Consider the following 22,339-nt stretch of genomic DNA (forward strand, 5'->3'; position numbering starts at 1 on the left):
TCCTCTATTTTCTCTCTCACTTCTCTAACCATCTTGCCGTTCCTCTCGCCATCTGTCTCTCTTTGTCACACTCTGAGTTTCTGTCTGCCCCGGTCATAGTTTCAGTTTATGAAAAATGGAATTCATTTCAGTTCAGTGGACGTTATTGCAGTGACATGTGACCTGCTTCTCATTCACTCCCGCCGTCTTTCATGCTCACTCCTTCCTCATCCCCGCATGTCATTTTTCTGTGGCATCAGCAGCAAGGTAGACTGTCCTGCAGGAGGGAATCAAATATGGCCACGTACTCAGACAGCACTCCATCTTTCTTTTAAGCTTTGCCTTCATTTCAATTACAGATGACGCAAGTACTTGCTTGGTATGAAACTGAAACTCGTGTCCAGACTAACTTAAAGTCAGTGACCCATGTAAGAATTAAGCTTTTGAATGCTGATGGACACATATTGGATTCTTCAGGGTCTGAACAGGTAGAGATTATCTGATTTCTCATGGTATCGACGGCATGCAGCCTGCACATGAATAAAGGCAATAAGTGGCTTTAGAAATCCATAATGGTAGTGTGCAAATACGGCCATACAGTCACATCCCTCATTTAGACCTGTCACTCAACCAAGATCTGATGAACGTCTGCAGTTGAACATGTTGTTGCCCTAGAAAACCGTGTTTTTCTTAGTTGTCAAGACAACTTTGAAAAAGATAAAGTTCCAAAGAGTGCAGTGACTTTGCAGCAAAATGCGGGGCCTACTTTACCGTTACCTTGAGAAATATTTAACATCTGAAAAAAAAAAAACGATTCACTGAAAACTCCCCCTCTTTAGATTTGTATGACTTAGATGGAGACCCTTTTGAAAAATGAAAGTGATTAATTCTATTTTTATCTGAAAATGATCAAGTACTTATCATCCATTTTCATTAATCTTCGTTGTCAGCAGAGAAAAAAAAACTTGAGTCGAAAGATCAGTGAACGAAAACCGCATGTAATTCAACTGGTTGAAATATGGCCCATGAATAATTACTAATTAATCAGCTTCGTATTAGCCTGACATCGCTGCTCTCCACCACTCATGGAGTCCTTAGAAACATGTACACATGCGCGCACACCGACCACACGTGGCTGTGGACGTGTGTGCTTCCCTGACAGAACCATTTGTGAAATTATGGTTATGTATGCGTGCATTTATTAAAACACTTCTGCATGTTTTTCCTCTGTGTGTGTGTGTGTGTATGGGTGCCCTTTCCCCAGCTCATTGGGATGCAAGGCGAGCCCTTGGAGTGAGCGCTGTCCAGGCTAGCTTTGGAGTCATTAGCTCGCTCGTTAGTCCAGTTATGTTAAATCTAAATTACCATTCATCATCACACAGGGTCCCATCATTTATTCTGATGTGGCCTGACAGACACATGCACTAACTGGATTAACTCATTCAAAGACACGCAGACACACTTGCTAAAACACAGTGGAATTCCAAATCAGGCGTTAGCTGTGTGGTAAGTGTTTTAAAATAGATTATATATTATTGATTGAGACATTGCAGGGCATTAGCAGTGATTGGCTTGCCCTTGTGAATGCAAATCATCTAAAGACCGCCCTGCCGCAGACAAACGCGACTGGAGAATAATAAATCAAGAAAATAAGCTCTACAGTACACGATTGTTGACTAAATGTTCAATCGAAGATGTAATTAGAAGCTAAAAGTTACAGAAATTAGCTTACAGGTTGGTGGTTCAAATCCCTAGACTGCACTGAATGTACCATTGTCCTTAATTAAGCTAGAAAAAGCTGTATTGGCTTACGGCCATACCACCCTGTCTTTACCGTCTTTATGTCTTTACTCTGGTTTGCACGTTTTTGTCTTTTGTTATGTTGGGAGCGTTCTTTTGTTTTTTAGGGTTATGGATTTAAGTAAGCACACTCATTCTAATGTTTATAGTGTTTTTGTTTCATTATGATGTTATAATTTCGTAAATATTGTGAATATTACTGTTTGAATTATGATTTTTTTTTAAACATACCCGCTAACTCTTTTTCTGTCTCTCCTTAGTTTTATTTTATTGTTTTTTGTTTGGTTTCATTATTTATTTTCAGTTTTGTTTTTCATTGAATGGCTTATATAGATTTGGTTTTGTGCAGCTTTAAAGTGTTATTTGTAACTTTGATCCGATCGATTTAACTTCTTTTGAGTTTTATATACAAGTTAATTGTGCATTTAAAGGAAAAATGTATTTGTAAAAAATGTTGAAATGGATCTATTTTTGAAAATAAAAGATTTATAATACACATCGAATCTCTTCTGATCTCAGAAATAAGGTTTAATGTAATCAAAATAACATAAACAAACAAAACAAATAATAAACGGCATATAAACAATGCACAAGCCATTTAACTTCAAATTCTAACTTCATATTTTGGGGATAAAAGCAGTTCTTCCTGCGATCCTCATTGATACAAATAGATAATAGCGATTTACAGAAAGACTTCAGGGTATTGCAACGGAACGCTGGCCTGTGTTCAACACTAGCACTCAGCATTAGATCCGCTCTCGCTGAGTAAAAAGTGCCTCACTCACGCTGGCACACAGTCATTAGTCGCTACAGGAGGAATGCCGACCAGCTGCACTGACGTGATTGTGAAGCCGAGGAATTGTCGGGAATCAAAACGACAAAGTGGATGGAGCGGCTCCTCTGCCAAATATAAAGACTGTGTATATCACATAATTACATTTCCACTTTTGCTGTGTTTATTGGCCTTACAAGTTTGAGCACATTCAGCTTCGACCATCAAAGGCTTTCAGAAAAAAAAAAGGCGAAATCAAAGTATTAAAGAGGGAAGACGACTGTGGGGTTCTTGGGTTTAACGGTCATGGTTTTCTTCTAAGTTTTGCATTGAAGCAAAGTCTTCTTCCAGTTTCACTCAATGTGTTTGTGGCGGCACCGCGGCATTGACCATCAAAATGGAAATATTTGTAGGAAAACCTTTGTTTTCGTTTTCTTTAGTAATTACAGCTCTTTTCTCAACCATGCATCAATAGCACGTACTCTAACAAATCCCCTTAATAAATATCTTTAGTGGATCTAAACTATTCAGGACATGCAGCTTTGGGCAGGGTCTGACCGTTGTAATGCATACAGAGCGCTAAGAGATGCTGTATTTGTTGTTTTTCAATAATCAGTACATAAAGTCCAGATCCAAATTACAAAAGGAGTTCATAAACTTCAGCCGTACCAATATGAAGCCTTCAAACGCTTGTATTGAAATAAAAAGGACTGTCAAGTAATCAAGATAAATCTTTTTGTTTAATGTTAGCAATGGACACAACGAGACTCACTGTCACGCATCAATAACGTTCGCCATTGGGAAAATCACTTGTTTAGAGATATCATGCGGCTCTAATTGACTCTGATAGGTGTTTAATGACAAATATGATAAGGCCACCCCGGCACGCAATCTGTTCATGATTTCAAGTGAAAGAATAATGAGTCAAGTGTGGCTCTATGTCTGTGTTCGTAGATGACAGAGAAGATCCTTTAATCTTTAAAGGACACTGGTTTGGGCACTTCAGTGTGATCACCTCTGAAACGACAGCTGTTTTCATCTAACGTAATCAATGCTACTAATTTCTGGCAGGGCATCACAGAACGCAGGCAGGGGAATGTCAATGACTCGTCTGGTAAAACTAAGAATAACACTGGGTTCAGCAGCCTGATTCGTTGCTATTTTTTCAAAGGGTCTGCTTGTTGTAAGAGGAGCTGTTAGCTTCGATACTTTTTGAGTTTTGTTTAAAAGGTTATTTATTTTTCACTGTTTTTTGCATTTTTTTACCATAACCGCAAACCTTTGTAACCTTAGTTTGGTAATTCTTCTTCAAAAATATTTTTTGCTATATTTGTTTAAATTCGCATTACATTCCACCTGCAAACACAGACAACACTGGGCTGGGTTTTTCAGATGGATAATTTAAAAATTCTGGCGTACTCTAAATTAACCAAAGTGTTTTAGTTGAGTTTTAATTTGAGTTTTATCGATATTGTAATATTTTGTATCAATCGATAACTTTAACCGTACTGTACCTGCCATGTGCAGATGTTGCAGAAGGAAAGAGCTTTATAGGAGTGGAATGTAATAACTGTTAGTAGTGAAGAAGCTAAAAAAACAACATGCCTGCACTTCTCTTGTTCTTAATTACAGGTCAGTGTATGGATGCTAACTACCGTCTCCTGTGTCAAACTCTCCTGTCCACCACAATGGAAATCGTTTTAAAAAGGGATCAGTGGTGTGGTCATGCATGATCTACTGCTTCTTATCTTACGACGCTTTAATGTATTATTTTGTCTCTTGTATTGTTTTGTCTGTATTCTATGGTTGAGTTCTGAGTTTTGTGTTTTTAATGGAAGTACCTATTGTTGAGTTTGTGTATTGTACTCTCTCTCTTCTGTATTTATTGATGAGTTGAATGTAATTTAAAGGCCCATCTACTTTAAGGACGGATATTGCAAATTATTAGGCTATAAATGCCACGGTGTGTGGCATTGGTTTATGCTACATACTTGTCCCGATACAAATAACCATAAAATAAAAATAACCTCGGCAGCCTGACTTACCTCTAAACATAAAGGGTACACTAATTCCTGCGCTGGCACTAAACTTTGGCATGAACATAAAAGTGTGTATACTGCAGAATCATCCAGTATGAATGTAAGTCTAAGAGATACTGGACTGATCACACCTTCCAACTGGATCGCCCAGCAGAACAGAGACTCTGCTAAAGGACACCCTCTATGCTTGATGTTAAGAGCCGATGCAGCTTCATTTTCCCCACACAGTATTTGGCTTTTAATTACACAAGGTTTGAAATTGACATCCACAAAAGAAAAAAAACAAATGTCTGCGTTGTCAATTATTCAATAGGGTGCATACGCTACAGTGGCGTTGGTTTCAAAACAATAAAATGTGAACTTCCCTGTGTTTAAAGTCTTTAATCTCTGCTGTGCATGAATCACTCTCTGACCATCAAAGCCTCACATCGCCTGCCTGTTTCTCTGCCTTTGAACAAAACCGTAACTCTGTTTCCTATTGGAGAACAGCATTTTATTGAAACATGTTGATTCATTATTGTGGTCACGGAAATGCGAATCCCCGGCAGGTAATGTCATGTTAGCACAAAAGCCCTTGTGGACAAGCCAAAAAGTTACTTTCAAAAATTGACTGGCAACTTCCCAGACTAACTCCTCTAATCTTCATGCAAATGGAAGCTTGCCTAAAATCACCAGAGCATGCTAATTTCCTTCTTTAATTTTTGCCCATGGCAGTAGTGGCGTTTATCTTCATTACAGGCCAGAGGAAAAGGACTGGACGGATATTAAAGAGGGAGAGGAGAGCTGGAAAAAGTTTATAACAGGTTTTAGACAAACTACATTTCTTCAGACTTCATGACCGACAGGTGACTGTTGAACGTAATAATGTTTACTTTTCAAGGATATTGTAAAAGCTATTTTTTTTATCCTTTTTGTTAAGTTTATTTATGCGTTGAAGGCAATTCATGTTTGAGATTCTGCTTTTTTATCAGGCCAACTATTTAACTGACTTACATTTAAAAGGAATCAGTTTTCAAAATCAGGGATTAAAAATGTTGCTATGACAACTAATTAAATAAAAACCTGGATATATTTGAAATGCAGGAACGTGCTGAAAATCTAGATACAACATTAGAAACGAGAAGAACTTAAAACCGATAATAATATCCAATCCAATTTAAAACAAAATATAAATCAATGTTCAACTAATCTCATGTGGTCATAGCTCGTTTTTGAGTTGATGGAACTAAACACATCAGCGACCCAGTCGGGGTCTGCGTCCGTACTTTGAGAAACGTTGTTCTGAGTCTATCTGGCAGCCTTGGTGGTCTGGAAACAACAACGAGCCAAATTGAGTCAGTCAGTCAGACATTTGTTCCATCAATATTTAATGCCTCCCTGCTCCCCTCCCTCTGATCTTTTCAATCTATTTTGTAACACTGGTCTCACACACTGGTTTTTACGCGCTAATGCCATATCAGTGTTACTTACTGCTTTCCTGTCTCCTTTATCAACTCTTTTTTTGCTGATGTCCTCTACACCTTTGTGTCCTACGTCTCGTTCATCTCTCTTGTTTTTCCTGACTACTATAAATGGACAAGTTTAGCATCTTAGCATCTTTTTTTGTCTCATCTGGTGTTCAGATTTGTCTGATCTTGCATCTGTTTAATGTATCTGTCTCACTTCCATTTTCCTCTCCCAACCAACGCTTCCACCCACATCCCTCTATCTTCTGATTCATCTGCCTCACATCTCTGGATTTCCCTCCTTTCCTTTTTCTATCTCTTCCTCTGTATCCCCTGGTTTCCCCTCCTCATCCCCTCTCCTCCGGTCCAACAGCAGATAAATAAATGATGTCCAGGGAACTGGCTGCTTTTACAACTGTGATACCTCACTCCTCCCTTTCTTTCACTCCCCTAAAATCCTTCCTTCTTCCTTTTTCTATTTCGTGAAAACCTCCCCCAAATCTCCCTTGTCTCTTGCCTCTGCTGGCAAAAAAGGAGAGGAAAGGATTGTAACCGCAGTCCTTTCAGGTCTAAATAAATCATAGGCCAGCACCGCCTAGCTTTTATAACACCGATCCTCCTCTTTCATCCTGGCGGCCATGAAAGAGAGAGAAGAGGGAGTGAGAGAGAAAGAGACTATCTAAGGACATGTGAGTAAAGGGAGTGGATATCAAAGGAAATGGTGAATGTAAAAGTGTCTTTAGACATTTTCGTCTTTCTTCATAAACCTATTTGGGAAGCGAAACTCTTGCGCCGAAGCGGAACATAAACGTTAACAGCAGTTCAAAACAGCCCAACTTTTAGGTGTTTTACCTCAGTGTGACTGGTATTTTATTTGAAACATCGCTGAGTGATGTGTATATGTGTGAACGCGCTCTGTACATCTCAAAGGAGCTGCAGAACAGAAATGTAGTCAGAACAGAATTGAGAATGTGGTGCATTTACATTTTCTGTTGAACAATTAGTAACAATGCATTCCTGTTTTTAATATATATATATATTTCATTTTGTGATGCGTCAAACATTTAATAAATCCAATCCTTTCAAACGACCTCGCAATTTTAACATGTCTAATTTAATAAACAATTATAAAAAGATGAATGAAACTAACAAACTAAAATCCATTTAGCATTTTTTAAATGAGCTTGACGCCCCAAATATTCAGCTTTGACCCGTCAACGCTGCTCCTGTGAAACATATTAAGCAGCCGAGATAAAGCCTAGTCTAGCAAGAAGCAGCGGCTAATTAAAAATGACTAGATTAATTAATGTGGAGATTCGTTAGTGGCACACACACACACACATACACACAGCGGAGTGCTTCTTTCAATTAGCACACTAAATTAACACAAATGACTGAGACACACATGCAATTTGCCTTCCAGCCTACATAGAGTCTCTTATACAATACTCTTCCAATTTCTAAAGAATGCTCACATTGAAATATAGAAAGGACATTCAGACACACATGAAGACGGACCTCTTTTGCAGCTAACATCATCTTAAAGCTCCATCAAGCATTAACCCGGAGACTTCTGACCAGCAGGATGGAAATGTGTGACTGTTACATTGTTCACAAAAAACACACATGAATAAAAGGCACACACACACTCACAAGCACATGGATAGACCTACACATACACACAAAGAGTTGGCAGACACACACACACATGCTGACACAAGCATATTCAGCCAGAGTGAAACACACATATGCATGCACACACATTCGGACTTTTATACTTGTGAGGACCCACATTGACGGAATACATATTCTAGCCCTTATAGACTCACAACTACATGCCTAATCCCAGACAATACCCTAAATAGGGCTTCAATTTACAAATACTTTCACTATAAATGTACTTGTTGATCATTCTTTCAATTAACCGATTAATCGTCTATAAAATATTTGAAAAAACATTACACGACCAAGGTGACATCTTTAAGAACCCCAAATATATTCTATTTGCAATGATATAAAACAGAGAAAAGCAGGAAATAACAAGACTGGAACCTGTGAGTGTTTGACATCACTGCAAAGAGACTTAACTATTGATTGACTAATGCATAAATCAAGTAATCATTTCAACCCTAACCTTAACCTAAACCCTAAAACAAAGGTTTAACCAGCGAACAGCGCTTTGAAGAAGTGACGGACAAAATGTTCTCACAACTAAGGTCTAAAACACAAACTGGTCCTCACAATAATGGCAATACAAGAGCACAATGTCGCACACACACACGCACACACACACACAGAGAAACACACACCTACCTGATGGTGCAGTCACATGACCTCGAATCACTGGTACCTCTATCATCCCTTTTGTACTACGGTCACGAAATGAACCCCAGGAACAGAACAGATGGGGCTGTGTGTGCGTGTGTGTAAGATGCTTGAAATGAAGATCAGACCAGCGGCAGAATTGCTTACTGTCATTCATGCCCTTTGCACATTTGTGCACACACACACACACACACACACACACACACTCAGCATGAGTAAAAGGGGGGAGGTCCTGGACGGCTCTGAAGATCGTCAGCCCCTTTTCTCTGGTCCTTACTTCTATCCATGGCACTGCCAGTAGAAGACCGTGGTGGGCTCTAGTAGACTGTGGTGGGCTCTAGTAGACTGTAGTGGTCTCTAGTAGACTGTGGTGGGCTCTAGTAGACTGTGGTGGTCTCTAGTAGACCGCGGTGGTCTCTAGTAGACCGTGGTGATCTAGTAGACTGTGGTTTTGCGTGGTAGATCATCTCTTAAGTAGATCGGACTGTACTGCAACACTGGGGTTGATATGAATGAAATGATCTCTCTTTGTCGGGTAGTTTTAAATGTTTTGAGTCACAAAGCAGAGTTCTGCATCACAGTCGGTTTCCTTAAAGATGCTGCAGAGTGAAACCATGAGGGCTGATACATTCCATCTCCATGGATTCAACAGGGACTGCAAACCAACATGGCGTCCAGTAAAAAACTACAAAACCCCCAAAAATTCAGCAGGGCAGTAAAGAACAATGGTTGCTGCCCAGCTGAAGCTGATTGCTAGTGACATGTAACAGTGTTACCATGGAGACGGGATGCTAGAATTCGTTATTAACCCTTTTATGCCCCACTTTAAAAAAAAAATGTATATAAAAATATTATATATTAATATTAATTTCCACTTTCACTGTGTTAAATCTTTCAACCAACATCAGTCCTGATTATAACTAGCAAGCGTTATAACTAAATTCATTTGTTTCCATTTACTACATTTTTGGGGGGATTATCAGAAGCTGGGATATGCCAATGATTAGAAACATTGATTTTGGTGCATTATTATTTTTTGATCAGATTTAGAAAAAAACTCCCTCTTGGTACCTTTGAGGACAAACGCGTCTTCTAGTTGGCTATAAAGATACTATATATCAACATTACTTTCCACTTTGACCGATATAATTGTTTTAACTATCAAATATTCATTAATTTTAAGAATTGTAATCCTTTAAACGCCAGGTTCTGAGATGATGCCACTATGTTTTAAATGAAAAAACACATTCCATATTATAAATGCTCGGCAGAAATTTCATTTTCTTATTTATTCACAATGAGTCAGTCAGTCATTTGTCAGTAATAAGCAACAATATCTATTTTGATAGAAATTTGATTATTTATATTGTTGTGCAGTATTGGATTAAATAATCTCTAATAGCTGCTAATTTATAGTCCATTCAAAATTACTCATATTACCCTTCAACGTTTTTAAACTTCTAATTATTAAAACCCTTCAAAGTTATAACCTTCTAACAGCCTATTACCTTATTTTGATCAAGACATTAAGCAAAAATAGCTCAAAAGATCACTTTGAACAACAGAAATGAGAACCACTTGCTCTCAGCTCATATGGTTATGGTATCACACACACACACACACACACACACAGTGATTTCTCCATATACATACACACACACACACACAACAATTTCTCCACACACACACACACACACACACACACACACACACACACACACACACACACACACACACACACACACACACACACACACACACACACACACACACACACACACACACACACCTGCCTTTATTAAAACGTCACATTCAGTGAATATACTGTGTGCTGTCATGCTGTCTGCTATGAATGGGATCGGCTGCGTATTTACAGTGAATTGTAAATCCTGCCGAGCACTCAGCTGTCAGAGACTTATGAATTGCTAATATGTTGTATCTGGCACTGCCGATCCCCCTCTATCCGGCCCCTATCACTTCCATTGTGCGCTGAGCAAAGAAGTGAGGCAGGGAAATCAAAAAAGATAACTTTCCTGAAGCCAAAAAGGTAGAAATAAAGGAAAAGGGACAGGTGTGATGATACAATAAACCGTCTGCTTTAAACCGTCTGCTGCAGCATTTCAAGTGAACTCAAGCTGATAAGACATTTTTCAAGAATATCTGCAATATTTTCTTGATGCACAACATTTAAAACCATGGTACTTGGTCTGGATGTGGTCCTCCGTGGAAGCTGCCCTATATTGAACCATTTCCCAATGTTTGCTGCTCTCTTTAATCATTTATGTGAACACATTAGGCAGCACCAGACTGCATCATTCACACTCACAGGATACCCATCAAGGTGAGGCTGATGCTGTTGGGAGTCTCACTGAGCTTTTACATTACAAATCCCTGGGCTGTACCGTATATAATTATCACAAAAATGCTTTTAAACCTGGTCCTTGAGTGATTTCAAGAAGAAGAAAAAAACTGTGCACTGTCAATGGTTCTAATAATGAATTATTGAGGCATTTGTGTTTTGCCATTGGACATGGTTAAAGAACACATGTAACCAATTGATTTTGGTGCTGACAGATCATTTATCTCATGTACTTAGCACAGCTTTGACTCATTTGACATAATTGTCTCTGGTTTTAATAATCTGCCTCCCACAATGTTGTTGGGTACGTTAGATCTGTATGTGACAGTGAGACACATTACCTCAATTAGAGTTGTTTTCTTCATGATTGGGCTGGAAAAAATAAACTGACACAATATCTGCAAAACCATGAAAATCAATAACTGCATGTTGCTGTTGAAATGTTAACTTCAACACTGTGTGATTAGATTCCCGAGTCTGTTCTTGGGGGTCTCTCTCTGAGGACCTCAACCACATCCACTTGTAATGATCAAACAGCATTTAACTCTGCGCTATGTAACGAGGCACAGACAAGCTCGAGGTCGGTGCTGTCAGCCTTCTCCTCTTTTTCTGATCTCATTCCCTCCAATCATCTTGTCCTCTCGTCTCTCTTCTACTGCCTTTGTCTTTCTTTGTCTACGGGCCCCTCTTTCTTTTCTCTTTGTCTCTGCCTTATTTGCTATACAGTTTTACCCTCTAATAAACCTATTCAGCAACAATGCCACTAATCCTTTCACCTCTCGGCACCATCCAGCAGAATATGAAATGCATTGCCAACAACGCTACAGACACATAAACCAATGCTGGTGCCAACAAAAGAAAGATCCCTATTTGTTAACTTTTTTTTCCAGCTCAGTGTTTCATAAAATGAAGACATGAGAATGCACCCTTGAATATTTTAGCACGCATAAGGGAAATCTTTGCATTGATTACAATGAACTGGAGCTAAGGATGTGGTTCAGATGCACAGCCCACAATGAAGCACAGCATCTGCTTCTGTGTGAGAGCAGACGCACGCCATGGAAACACACACACACACACACACACACACACACACACACACACACACACACACACACACACACACACACACATTCGTGTACACCTTTCCCGACATATCGCATTCCACAGTCGCCAGTCACACCTCTGAGCGTAGTGACAAATGAGCAGCTCTACAAAATGTGGACGGATCACACACACAAATGTGCACATACACACACTTAATCACAGACACAGCTGGAAGCAAATACGCATGAATGTATTCCCATTCCCATATGCAGAGGGAATCATCTACACGCACTAACACACATGATGCAGAGAAAGCGCAAACCACAGCAGGTGGCAGATGCACTATATTCCTCAATCTGTGTGTGTGTGTGTGTGAATCAGTGTATTGTAAGTCAAGGACAACACATTTTACTGGTGAATGAACAGGTACCCTGTGCTTCATCCTTGCAACCAAAGCACACAAGCACTTAGACGTGCACTTCAGCTCACACACAAACACACACAAAGAGGTGTCACGAAAGATAATTCACAGAAACATGTAAAGAAACTACATTTTCTCAATGAAAACATGTTTAAGTTTGAAGCTTTTCTTACATTGAAGACACACATTAATGGGTATGAAGAGAAAGATGGAAAAGATGAGAGAGAAAAGTCGATCAAGGGGAAAGAATCTCTTACATGCAAGTATGAGATGAGAGGAGAGGAGAGGAAGACATGAACAAAAAAGAAAAGCACGATAGGATGAAGAAACTGAATGAGACAGAAAATAAAGATGATAACAAGAGAAGGAGAGCGCAGGACAGATCGCTGCTTCACAGACAGGACATGGAAAAGGGGGGAGACGGGATGAGAGGAGGAGGCAGAGGAGGAGAAGAGAGACGGGGGAGCCAGAGAGAGAGAGGACCGGGGTTTTTCTCTACTTACAGAATCTCCAGATCGCGCAGCGCTCGGAAAGCTCCATCTTCGATGCAGCTGATGTGGTTGCTGTCCAGTTGCCTGCACCAAGCACACAAACACACACACAGACAAAACACACACAGACACACACACACACAGATGAGAGAGAGAGATGGGAGAGAGTCAGGCGCAAGTCTGCAAGGTCCGCTCAGCTGGGGGAGGGACTAACAAAAGACGGGTTGCGTGAATGAGTGTGTGTGGGGGTGTGTGTGTGTGAGGTGGTATCCCAGGAAGTGGGCTTAAGGTGGCAGGTAGGAGACACACACACACACACACACACACACCTACACACACTCACTCTCTGGGGATGCCCAGTCCAGACGACAGCACAGAAGCTCAGGTTAAGTCTCTCACCTCAGCACCGATATGGCCAGCCCTGAGGAGAGCAGGAGAGGAAAAGGAGAACGGGAGAGAGGAGACCGGTGTGCTGGTGTGGCCTGCCTTGGCGTCAGCCTATCACCTCCCTCCCCTGCCGCACGCCCAGTGCACACTGGCCACCGGGAGAGAGAGGGACGAGAGAGGTAGATGCGCTGAAGGAGAGAGCGAGCGAGCCGAAGCTTCTAAAGCCCACCCTGCTTGTCAGTTCTGTAAATATTAATTGCATTTCTCCTCTCCCATACTCCTCCCCCTCTCCCCTCCTCCCCTATGTCCTCTTTTATTCTTTTTTCCCCCTCTCTCTGTAGTGAAAGAGGGAGTAATTTCATTACATTAGGCCAGCCAATCCATTAAGGGCCTTTTACCGGCTCTGTCACTGAAACAATTTCATTAAAAGGAAAGCCTCCGTAAATCAACCTACAGTCACAACTCTGCCTCTCATTCCAGTTCTCCTTCCTTCCCCTCTCTTTCGTTTTACCTCCCTACTCTTCTTCTCTCACCCCTCTCCCTCCTCCCTGGCTCACTCGACGCCTCGCTCACCGGACTCCCAGATGCACCCCGTACCCCGTCGTCATCCATCCTTTGCTTTTACTTTAATTTGGTCGGCTCTAGGTATTCAAAACGTCTCCCCGCCACCATCCATCCCTCCATCCATGAACCCAACAACCCCCGAAGCCTCCCACCCTCCCTCCTTCCTTCTTTTCCTCTCCTCCCATTCATTCATCCCTCTGTTTCTCCTCCCCCTCTCTTCTTTTTCTGCAGAGGAGCAGATGGATGGATTGCAGATATAAAGGGCAGACATTTAGAAGAATCTTCTTTTTTTCTAACTCAACCAGGAATGATGAGCGGCATGTAGACTGTCACCTTCCCACACACACACTCACACACACACACACCCACACACACACACACAAACCAAAACATACACAGATTCAAACAGGTGGACCACACACATACATGGATGAAAAGATGTTACCAAACACAAGCAGGAAATAAAACATTCAAACTCAAACACATACTTTCAGAAACACACAAACAGAGTAACACATGTAATCATAAAGGCCCCCCCACACACACACACCATTACCGTCTGCTCTCCAGACACTAGAAGATAAAAGCATATCACTCCACCTTAATCTTCTTCTCCTTGTCCCCATCTCATCTCTCTTTCAATAGATCCCTCTATCCCTAATCCTTTTTTTCTTTGACTTCTATCCTCCTTTTTCCTCACCTCGTTTCTGAGCATCCATCTTCTCCATTTTTCATGTTCCCGTCCTCTCTCCATTCATGATCTATTCTTTTTTTCCTCTCTCTAGTGCCCTCTCATCTCCTCTCATCTCTAATTCCCCTTCACCTCTTCTCTTCTCACACTCCATCTATCCATTGCTAATCCATTTCCTCTCCCTGCTTTCTTTTATCAACCTTCTAAATGTCCTTTTTTTTTCTTCTCCACACAGCCCCGGTGTCTGCTCAGCACACTGCAGCACCTGTTATATCAGTCATGTCAGCTTTTAACCCGGAGGAAGGTGATTCCCAAAGCAGGAGCTGGATCGCCTCTGCAGGGCGACATAAATTACATCAGGGCTTCTGGAGCAACATATTCTTTGGTTTGCTTTTATATGTGCATGTTTGTGTAGAGCGGGCGAGAAGAAGAAGTCCTCTGAGTATCGGACAAATGTATTTACTATGGCACACCACAAGTGCACCTCAATATGTAGCTGCCTTTCTAAAAACAGCAAGCTCAAGAAAGGCTCTATTGCTGTGACTTCAGAGAAGATAAAAGCGAAAAAATATACATCAAAAAGTTTACTGTATATTGAGAATCAATATCTTATCACAAAAAAAGAGTTTCTTACAACTAGCACTACCGCAAGCGCTTGCAAACAAATCCAAACTATAAAATTATATTTACACACAAAACTTTGAAAAGTGGCCATACAGAATCAATACTGAGTCTTTGTTTGATTGGTATACTCTCTTTTTATTTCATCCTAAGGTCAAAGTGCAGCACAGCCACAACAAGTTTCATGTATTTCTACCTGATATTGACCAGCTGCTGGTTAACGGCTGGCACTCAAGACGATGAATAGCAAACAACTCCGTGCCCACAGGCCAGGTTTGGCCTGCAACACAATTATTTTCACGCCTCCAAAGGCTTTCAGAGACTGATGAGATGTTTTGATCTGCTTTGATGCAATGCAATTATATTTCAGGCGGGATTCAGAGATAACTTGATTAATTGAGCACAATTTGTAAAGATTGTTAAGGTGATCTCAATGGAGAGTTTTGTATAGAAGAGTAGACTGATCGGATCGTGTGCTCTTGTTAAAAGCCATGTTTTGAATTATAAGATTTGTTTTCTCTTCTTTTTTAGCTACTTGGGAGTTGTAAGTGTGAGCATCTGTTAAATGACTGGACTCTAAAATATACTGAGGCTGGGGATCATAACAACATATGGCTACGCCATGTTTGTGTTTTATGTAATTAAAAGGCATGATTTTTTTTAGTAAAGCAAACTGGCACACAGCCTGAGCAGCCATATGGAGACGCATGGCACTCGCAAAGGTTGACTGTAGTTATTAAAGCCATTCTATTTTCCGTGGTGTTGTTTGTGTTACACTGAAGATGAAGTATAGGGATATGTTTGTTCTAATGAGAACAAAGAGGTCTATCAGGGTTTGTCTCATTTGATTCTTCTTTGTTATTTCGTTCTTCCACGTACAGCCTCGTATCTAGTAATCACATTCATATCGGACGATTCTGCCCCTCACAATTTCTAACAATGTTCGTCACTTGAGACCCCATGAAAGTCTTAATAGCAAACTCCTGGACAATGATTACAAGTGACAATGGTTTATCACTTGCAATTGTCAGTAAAAATGTCGTTTAAAATCTTACTACGACCTGAGGTATTCATTACTCACATTGCAGAACATCTTTTCACAAATATTAATACAGAAAAATATTGTTTTGGTGTTTCCTTCTTCATAGAATTACTGCTTTTTTTCTGGTATGACTTCTTCTTTCATTGGTGGCGCTGTTGCAAATGGAGCACAATGCAAATGCTGTGTATTTTAGAAATCCAAACATTACTTGAAAAAAGCAGAATGTTTTCTTTCAGGGTTGCTCTTGTTTAAAAATAACAACTCGGTATGCTGCGGCTGAATTATGATGGACCTGCTGTGCATAAAGTGAAGAGTTGTATAGCGACACACAAGTGAACATGTGATGGGTTCCAGTTTGCCCATGTGTTTTCTTTTGTTTTAATACCAAGAACCACTATTTGTTTCTCTTAACCACAGTTCTAAGCTTCTCTTAACCAAGGAGTTTTACTTGCCTAAATTATAACCAAACCTTAACAGTAGAGGCAAAAGCTGAATATATGCTCTTATGTTGTTGTCTGGTGAGATCTTGTCCATGAATAAAGACACCCATCGGATTAAAAAATAAAAGTTCAAGACCTCCATGAGCTTTTCATGTCAGTCCTTTGTCTCTACACTTTCACAATGTCACCACTGACACCCTGAAGTGAGTCTGGGGGATTCCCCCCGCAGCTAACAAGGACTGTCAGACAGGTTGTGAGACGTCTTCAATTCCACAACTGTAAAAGATGCTGTTTTGATCATTCTGAGAACCTATTATCACAATGCTCCTCGTGTCTGTAATTTTTCTAGAATTGAGAATAACTGGTGGATTCATATTGCCGACCATGTGCTTCATCTTCTGTCCTCATCCACAGTAAACGATTCCATCAGCTGTGATATGATTGGATTCCTCTGACAGCTTTGTTCACCAAGCACCCTGATTAGCACTGACATGATTGCTATCAATCTGGGATGAGGGTGTACTTTGTGTGTCTGCGTGAGTGTGTGTGTGTGTGTGTACTCTCCATATTTGTATCATGTTGCATTCCTAGTCCTTGTGTGTTTGTGCTTGCATGTGTTCAGATCACAGATGTGTGTTACATGGGAGAGAATGGGGGTCATATAATTAGTTAGTGTGTTTAATCATGTCTATCATAAGGCCTATTGGCAGGATGATTCAATGCTTCCCTCTGCTACCATCTGGAGCAGAGGGAAGCACACACACAGCAGTCCTGCCAACCACTCCTGACTAAGTAATTAATGAAAGGACGGAGGGAAGGGAGGAAGATACACTAGCTGGGTTCCCATCCAATCTAAATCGACAGATAATGCTTCATCAAGTCTGAAATATTCATGTAAACAGCACAATTTCTGACCGGAAATTACAAAAGTGGTTTCCCATTTGGGTGACAAAGAAAATATTTGTTAATAAAGAAATCACGTAACGAATATTGATGGAGACATATTGGAAACCAGAAAGGTGCACCCAGTAGAGTGCAGATCTCCACCAGCTGTGTCTGTATCCACCACTGCTGTATTGTGTGATTGAATGAATACAACCGGTGCTGTAAAGCCTCGTCAAACAGACTTCATTCAAACAAGCAGCGTTGTAACATTATACAAGCAATGGGCTCAAAGTCGCTCAAAGTGTAATGCCCTTCATGCCATTGTGCCAGAACACAAATGTGAACTCGCCAAGCTGTAAACTTTTGAGTCTGCTCACATTTCCCCCACTTTCTGTGTATCAGGTGAACATATTGCTTTGTCTCTCGTTGTAACTGCGAGTCAGAGGCACGTTTAGATAGAAAAAATCAGGAAAGATGATGATAATGCCATCCCAACCAATGGTTACCAACCAACCAAAGTTCACATTATGATACTAAAGTGTTTGTATAAGCGAGACAGTTGATGCTGTTTTGCTGTGCTGTTCGCTCCATGAGTTTGGAAATTGTGCAGTTCTGCCGTTGTTGGAATGACGCAGCGGGGAAGGACATCTGCAATGGCCGATACTGCATGTACCGTAGCCTTAATGCAGCAAATGAGGATTTGCACAATACAGGGTAGGCTTGGACTTGCAAATGGTTCCTCTGCTTTTAGGGATGTTCAAGGGTACAGGAAGCCATCTGCATGTTTTACAATGAATAATAAGGCTTGCTGTCGACCCTGTTCCAGACTGAGATACATTCTATCGAGGACACTAAATTACTTTCCATCCCAGTTTTCTTTTGCGAATTCGACAAAATTAACATAAACTTACATTTCCTTTAATAAGTGGATTTATGAATTTTATAACCCTGTTAAATAAACAGTGAAAAGAGATGGAAACATTTGTCTAATGTTGAAGTTCAAGTTAAATACAGGCAACCCTGCTGAAATCTAATTTGATGCACTATGGGGAAACAATGGTTGTCTCTGCCTGACATTATGGTAGATATGGTAGAAACTCAAATTACTCAATCAATTAAAAGCATTGATGCAAATTCTTTGCATTGAGGCTTTGATTTATGCAAATAACCACTATAGATGACAACAAGGTAAAAGGATGACATTATTATAGAATATATTTTTGGGGACGGTTGGATAGAAAAGTCTGGTGCCTTGAAACTCAGAATGTAATACGGCACTTAAATGACCAACATAATCGATAGCTGCAGCCCTAACTGAAACTAACCATGACTATTTGAAGGTTATATTTTACTGTAAGTTGGTTTAAGCAAATTCTAAATCAAAACAGAAGACCAAATGAAATGAAAAATGTAACTGTTAGAGGCATCCTGTCTACACAGCTATTGACATTTTCTCCCTCATGTCTCGGTTGGTCACGAACTTAAATTAATCAGCCACATCCTGCCATTTAAGGAAGTGCTTTGGGGGTTGGTGTAGGGCAAAGAATGATGGAAATCTGAGAAAAGAATTTCACAGTATAGGCTATCATGTCTTTGTTGTTCTTCCTCTCCACTCGTTTCATATTGGTGCAGGGCTTTGAATGCTGGATTTGGGAAGAAATTACACTGTGAAGTGTGTGTGCATTATCCCTCCTGGTGTCACCTTCATTTGAAGATGCTCTGCCCTCAAAAGGACGGCCGTTATTAATCTTTTTTCTACATTTTCAAACCCACTCTTGCTAGATCTATGCCTGGCTGTAGCTGTCCATTGTTGGAATTGCGGTAAACATAAAAAGAACTGAAGGAAAACATCTGCAATGACAGAGACACACAACAGTGCAGGTAAGAAACTTGTATGTGTGCGCGCGTGTGTGTGTGTGCACGCAGCCGACACAATGTTCTCACCTCTCTCGGAGGCGCTGTAGTCATAATTCAAACAAACGGCCACCCTGCACTGCATTGTGGGTAGGGAAGCGTGAAGTGTGGAGGCGTTTTACGAGGGAGAAAAGAAAGGAGAGGATGACAGGGAGGAGAAAGGTAAAGAAGCAAAGCCATGGGGTTGGTTCTTTTGTTTTTAGATTACACTGATACTGATACCTTAAGGTTGTATTGTTGGAAGGGATTACATATTACATTGAATGGACACGTTCTACTAAACCCCCTGCAGGTGCTAGAAGTGTGTGTAGATGTTGAGCATGGGTGGACCCAGTGGGAAAAATGAATTACATTTTATCACAATAAAAAAGTGGGTAGAGCAAGAAGGCAGGCAGATGAAAAACAAGGTACAATATGAGAACGTGATGGCTACAGAAGATAAAAAGCATGTCTGTGTGGGCACTGAGGTGTAATGTGAGGGCATATGAAGCAGCTGTGTCTTATCTGATGCGTCCATTGCTTCTCTGCAAGCCAACTACAGCTATAAGCCTCCCAGCATGACTGACTCACATATGTTGTGATTTAAGCGTGACTACAACTGTACACATGCAGCATCTGTGGTTGATCACATGTGTCTTTCCTCACTGTGAGCAGAAAGTAGCCACTGAATATTGTAGGATAATTTTTATATAGGTAGTCTCCTGAATCTCATAACATGATATAGCTGCATATCGGATGAAAACAGTTTTTGAAGATGATTCTACTTTTGCTGTAACCAGTTTGGGACACAAGTTGGGTGGGGTTTACTGCATCAGGCTGGTTGAGGTTGATGTCACTCATCACTCAGAAAAGTAGGCAAAAAGAACTGTGAATATGCTCTCATCTGACTGAATAAACGTGCTGTATGACAGGATAGGACACCGTCCACATGAGTCAGTAAATCTTTGAAAGTGCCATTTGAACCCAGCTCCTGACGTGGTAGTGTATGACACCATGCTAATCATGCTACCAGTTCAGGGAATTTCAACATTACCATCTGTTTATTTAAGTGCCTTTGACGATTGCGCACCAATTTTTGATCGTTGCTTCTATTTGATTTTTTATGTTTATGTGAATATGCATGTTTAAATGTGTGAATTGATTGTTTGTCTCGATTTTATGTTTACAAAACCGCTTTCCTCAAATTGCCTCAAATTGCACCCCGAGGGAATTGAATGAGTTTTGACACCAGACATATGCGAGCGGGTCTTTGCAACACGTGAAAGAGTTGTTTGATTTCTTAATTCTATTCTAATGAGCTCACCGACGTCTTCAGGAAAATGATTGTTGAACATTCTGCTCATGTCGAATTAAACTGTTGGCTCTGAGAAAGTGTCTTTTCGACAGAACATGTTTTCAAGATGTCTTCATATCTTTGAGGAAAACTCCGAAGAATGAACAAAATACCTTACAACACAATCCAGTTCAATTACGGCTTTACACCACTCGCATGTAGCTTGTTAGCTGGAGTGCTAGTGGTTGTTGGTCACAGAGACATAAGTCAAGCATTGCGAGTTAACTGAGAATTCTTCTAATAAATAATGTTTACAACAAATCAATGTTAAGATACAGTAGCTTGTGGATCAAAAAGGCAGTAAACGTTGGGATAGTTTAAATACTCAAATCATTTCACTTCAGCACTCTGCCCACACATTTGTCACTTCATGTGTGCACAGAGGGAACTTGCCACCAGTGATTACACTCGACAAAGATATTGGAATTTGAAAAACATACTTGGGGAACATGGCCGATTCTATGGCCTCTTGTTATTTTTCAGTAGGAATCAGAATTTTCCGTGCAGGATCCTGACTTTGTTATGAGCAGAGATGCCAAAGGAACATCATTGTTGGACATTCACTGGTGTGGTTAACATAATGACCAGACAACCAGACAAGACTAGATATGACAACACGAGATTAGATCATAGGAAATCGGATTAGATAAACTGAGATACGAGAAGATAAGCATCCAGAATATGACGTGCGGTAGAAAAAAACAAACATAAAACACAGAGCCTATTACAGGAATGTCGGCACAGTGCTTCCTAACCATTCTAACTCTGCATTTACTTTTATCATCAGTGGTTTGACTGACAGGTTGAGTTTAGGGGGACGACAGGACCAGCAGTCAGCACAATGTATAGGGGAGCACACGTGTACACAAGCAAACACCTACACACAGATGTATGGCATATACCTGTCTCCCTAGGTTAGCAGAAGACCACAGTAATCATATTTGCCAGGTTCTTGGCAGTTTCAGCAAAGCAGTCAATCTGATAGCAGGGTCGCACAGGTGTGTGTGTGTGTGCGTGTGTGTGTGAGGAAAAAAGTGCAATAAATGCTAGCCACCAGGCAGCATGAAAGAGAACAACCGAGAGAGAAGGGATAGAGACCAGACCCTTTGAGAAGCAGAGTGAGTGAGGCAGAAAGGGCGAGAGACGTAGATTCGGAGCAAGTGAGAGAGACAGAGGGAGGGGAAGAGAGATAAAGTGAGAGGGGGAGAGAGACACACGAGAAAATCAATGCTGTGTCCACCAGGGACAGAATGTCATGAAGGTTTTTTCACTCTGTGGCATAATGGAGGGTTGGAGCCTTTTACTGCAGGAGTCACCTTGTCTAATGGAGGGAGGGATGGGGGGATGGAGGGGAGAGAGAGAGAGAAAGAAAGAAGAGGAAAATAGTGAGGAAAAAAGTGGGAGAGAGGGAGAGAGAATATGGAGTGAGCTGGAAATGGAGGGATGGTGAACAAGTAAGGAGGAGTGGATGAAAGGAAAAAAAGGAGAAAAAAGACAAGGGAATTGAAAGATAGACAAAAGACAAAGAGGCAGAAAAGACAAACGATTGACAGACAGTGATGGGATAAGGGAAACGAGGGGAAGAATAATGGATGCTGGGAGAGGAAAGATGGAATAGAGGATAAAGATGTGTTGACAGATGAAGGAAGAGAGCAGGAAGCGATGGAGGACATAAAAAGGAGCAAAGGGAAAGCAATGCAATTTGAGGGGGAAGGAAAACATGGAGGGAAGAAGGAAGGACGAGGAGAAAGTGTTGGAAAGATGAGGAGAACAGGGAAGAGGGG

General features: G+C 40.7%; 1 protein-coding gene across 1 annotated transcript in view; it reads right to left on the bottom strand.

Annotated features, from left to right (window-relative positions):
• The window catches only part of slit3 (slit homolog 3), a gene marked incomplete at its 5' end in the record, with an annotated part of 229,173 nt that overhangs the window by 80,284 nt on the left and 126,550 nt on the right, over positions 1-22,339 (bottom strand). The window contains one exon of the mRNA XM_079168049.1: positions 12,691-12,762. Within this exon, the coding sequence (XP_079024175.1) occupies positions 12,691-12,762 (72 nt within the window). The remainder of the gene's footprint in view (positions 1-12,690; positions 12,763-22,339) is intronic.

This window comes from Pholis gunnellus (assembly GCF_910591455.1).
Source record: "Pholis gunnellus genome assembly, chromosome: 10".
Classification (NCBI taxonomy): Eukaryota; Metazoa; Chordata; class Actinopteri; order Perciformes; family Pholidae; genus Pholis; species Pholis gunnellus.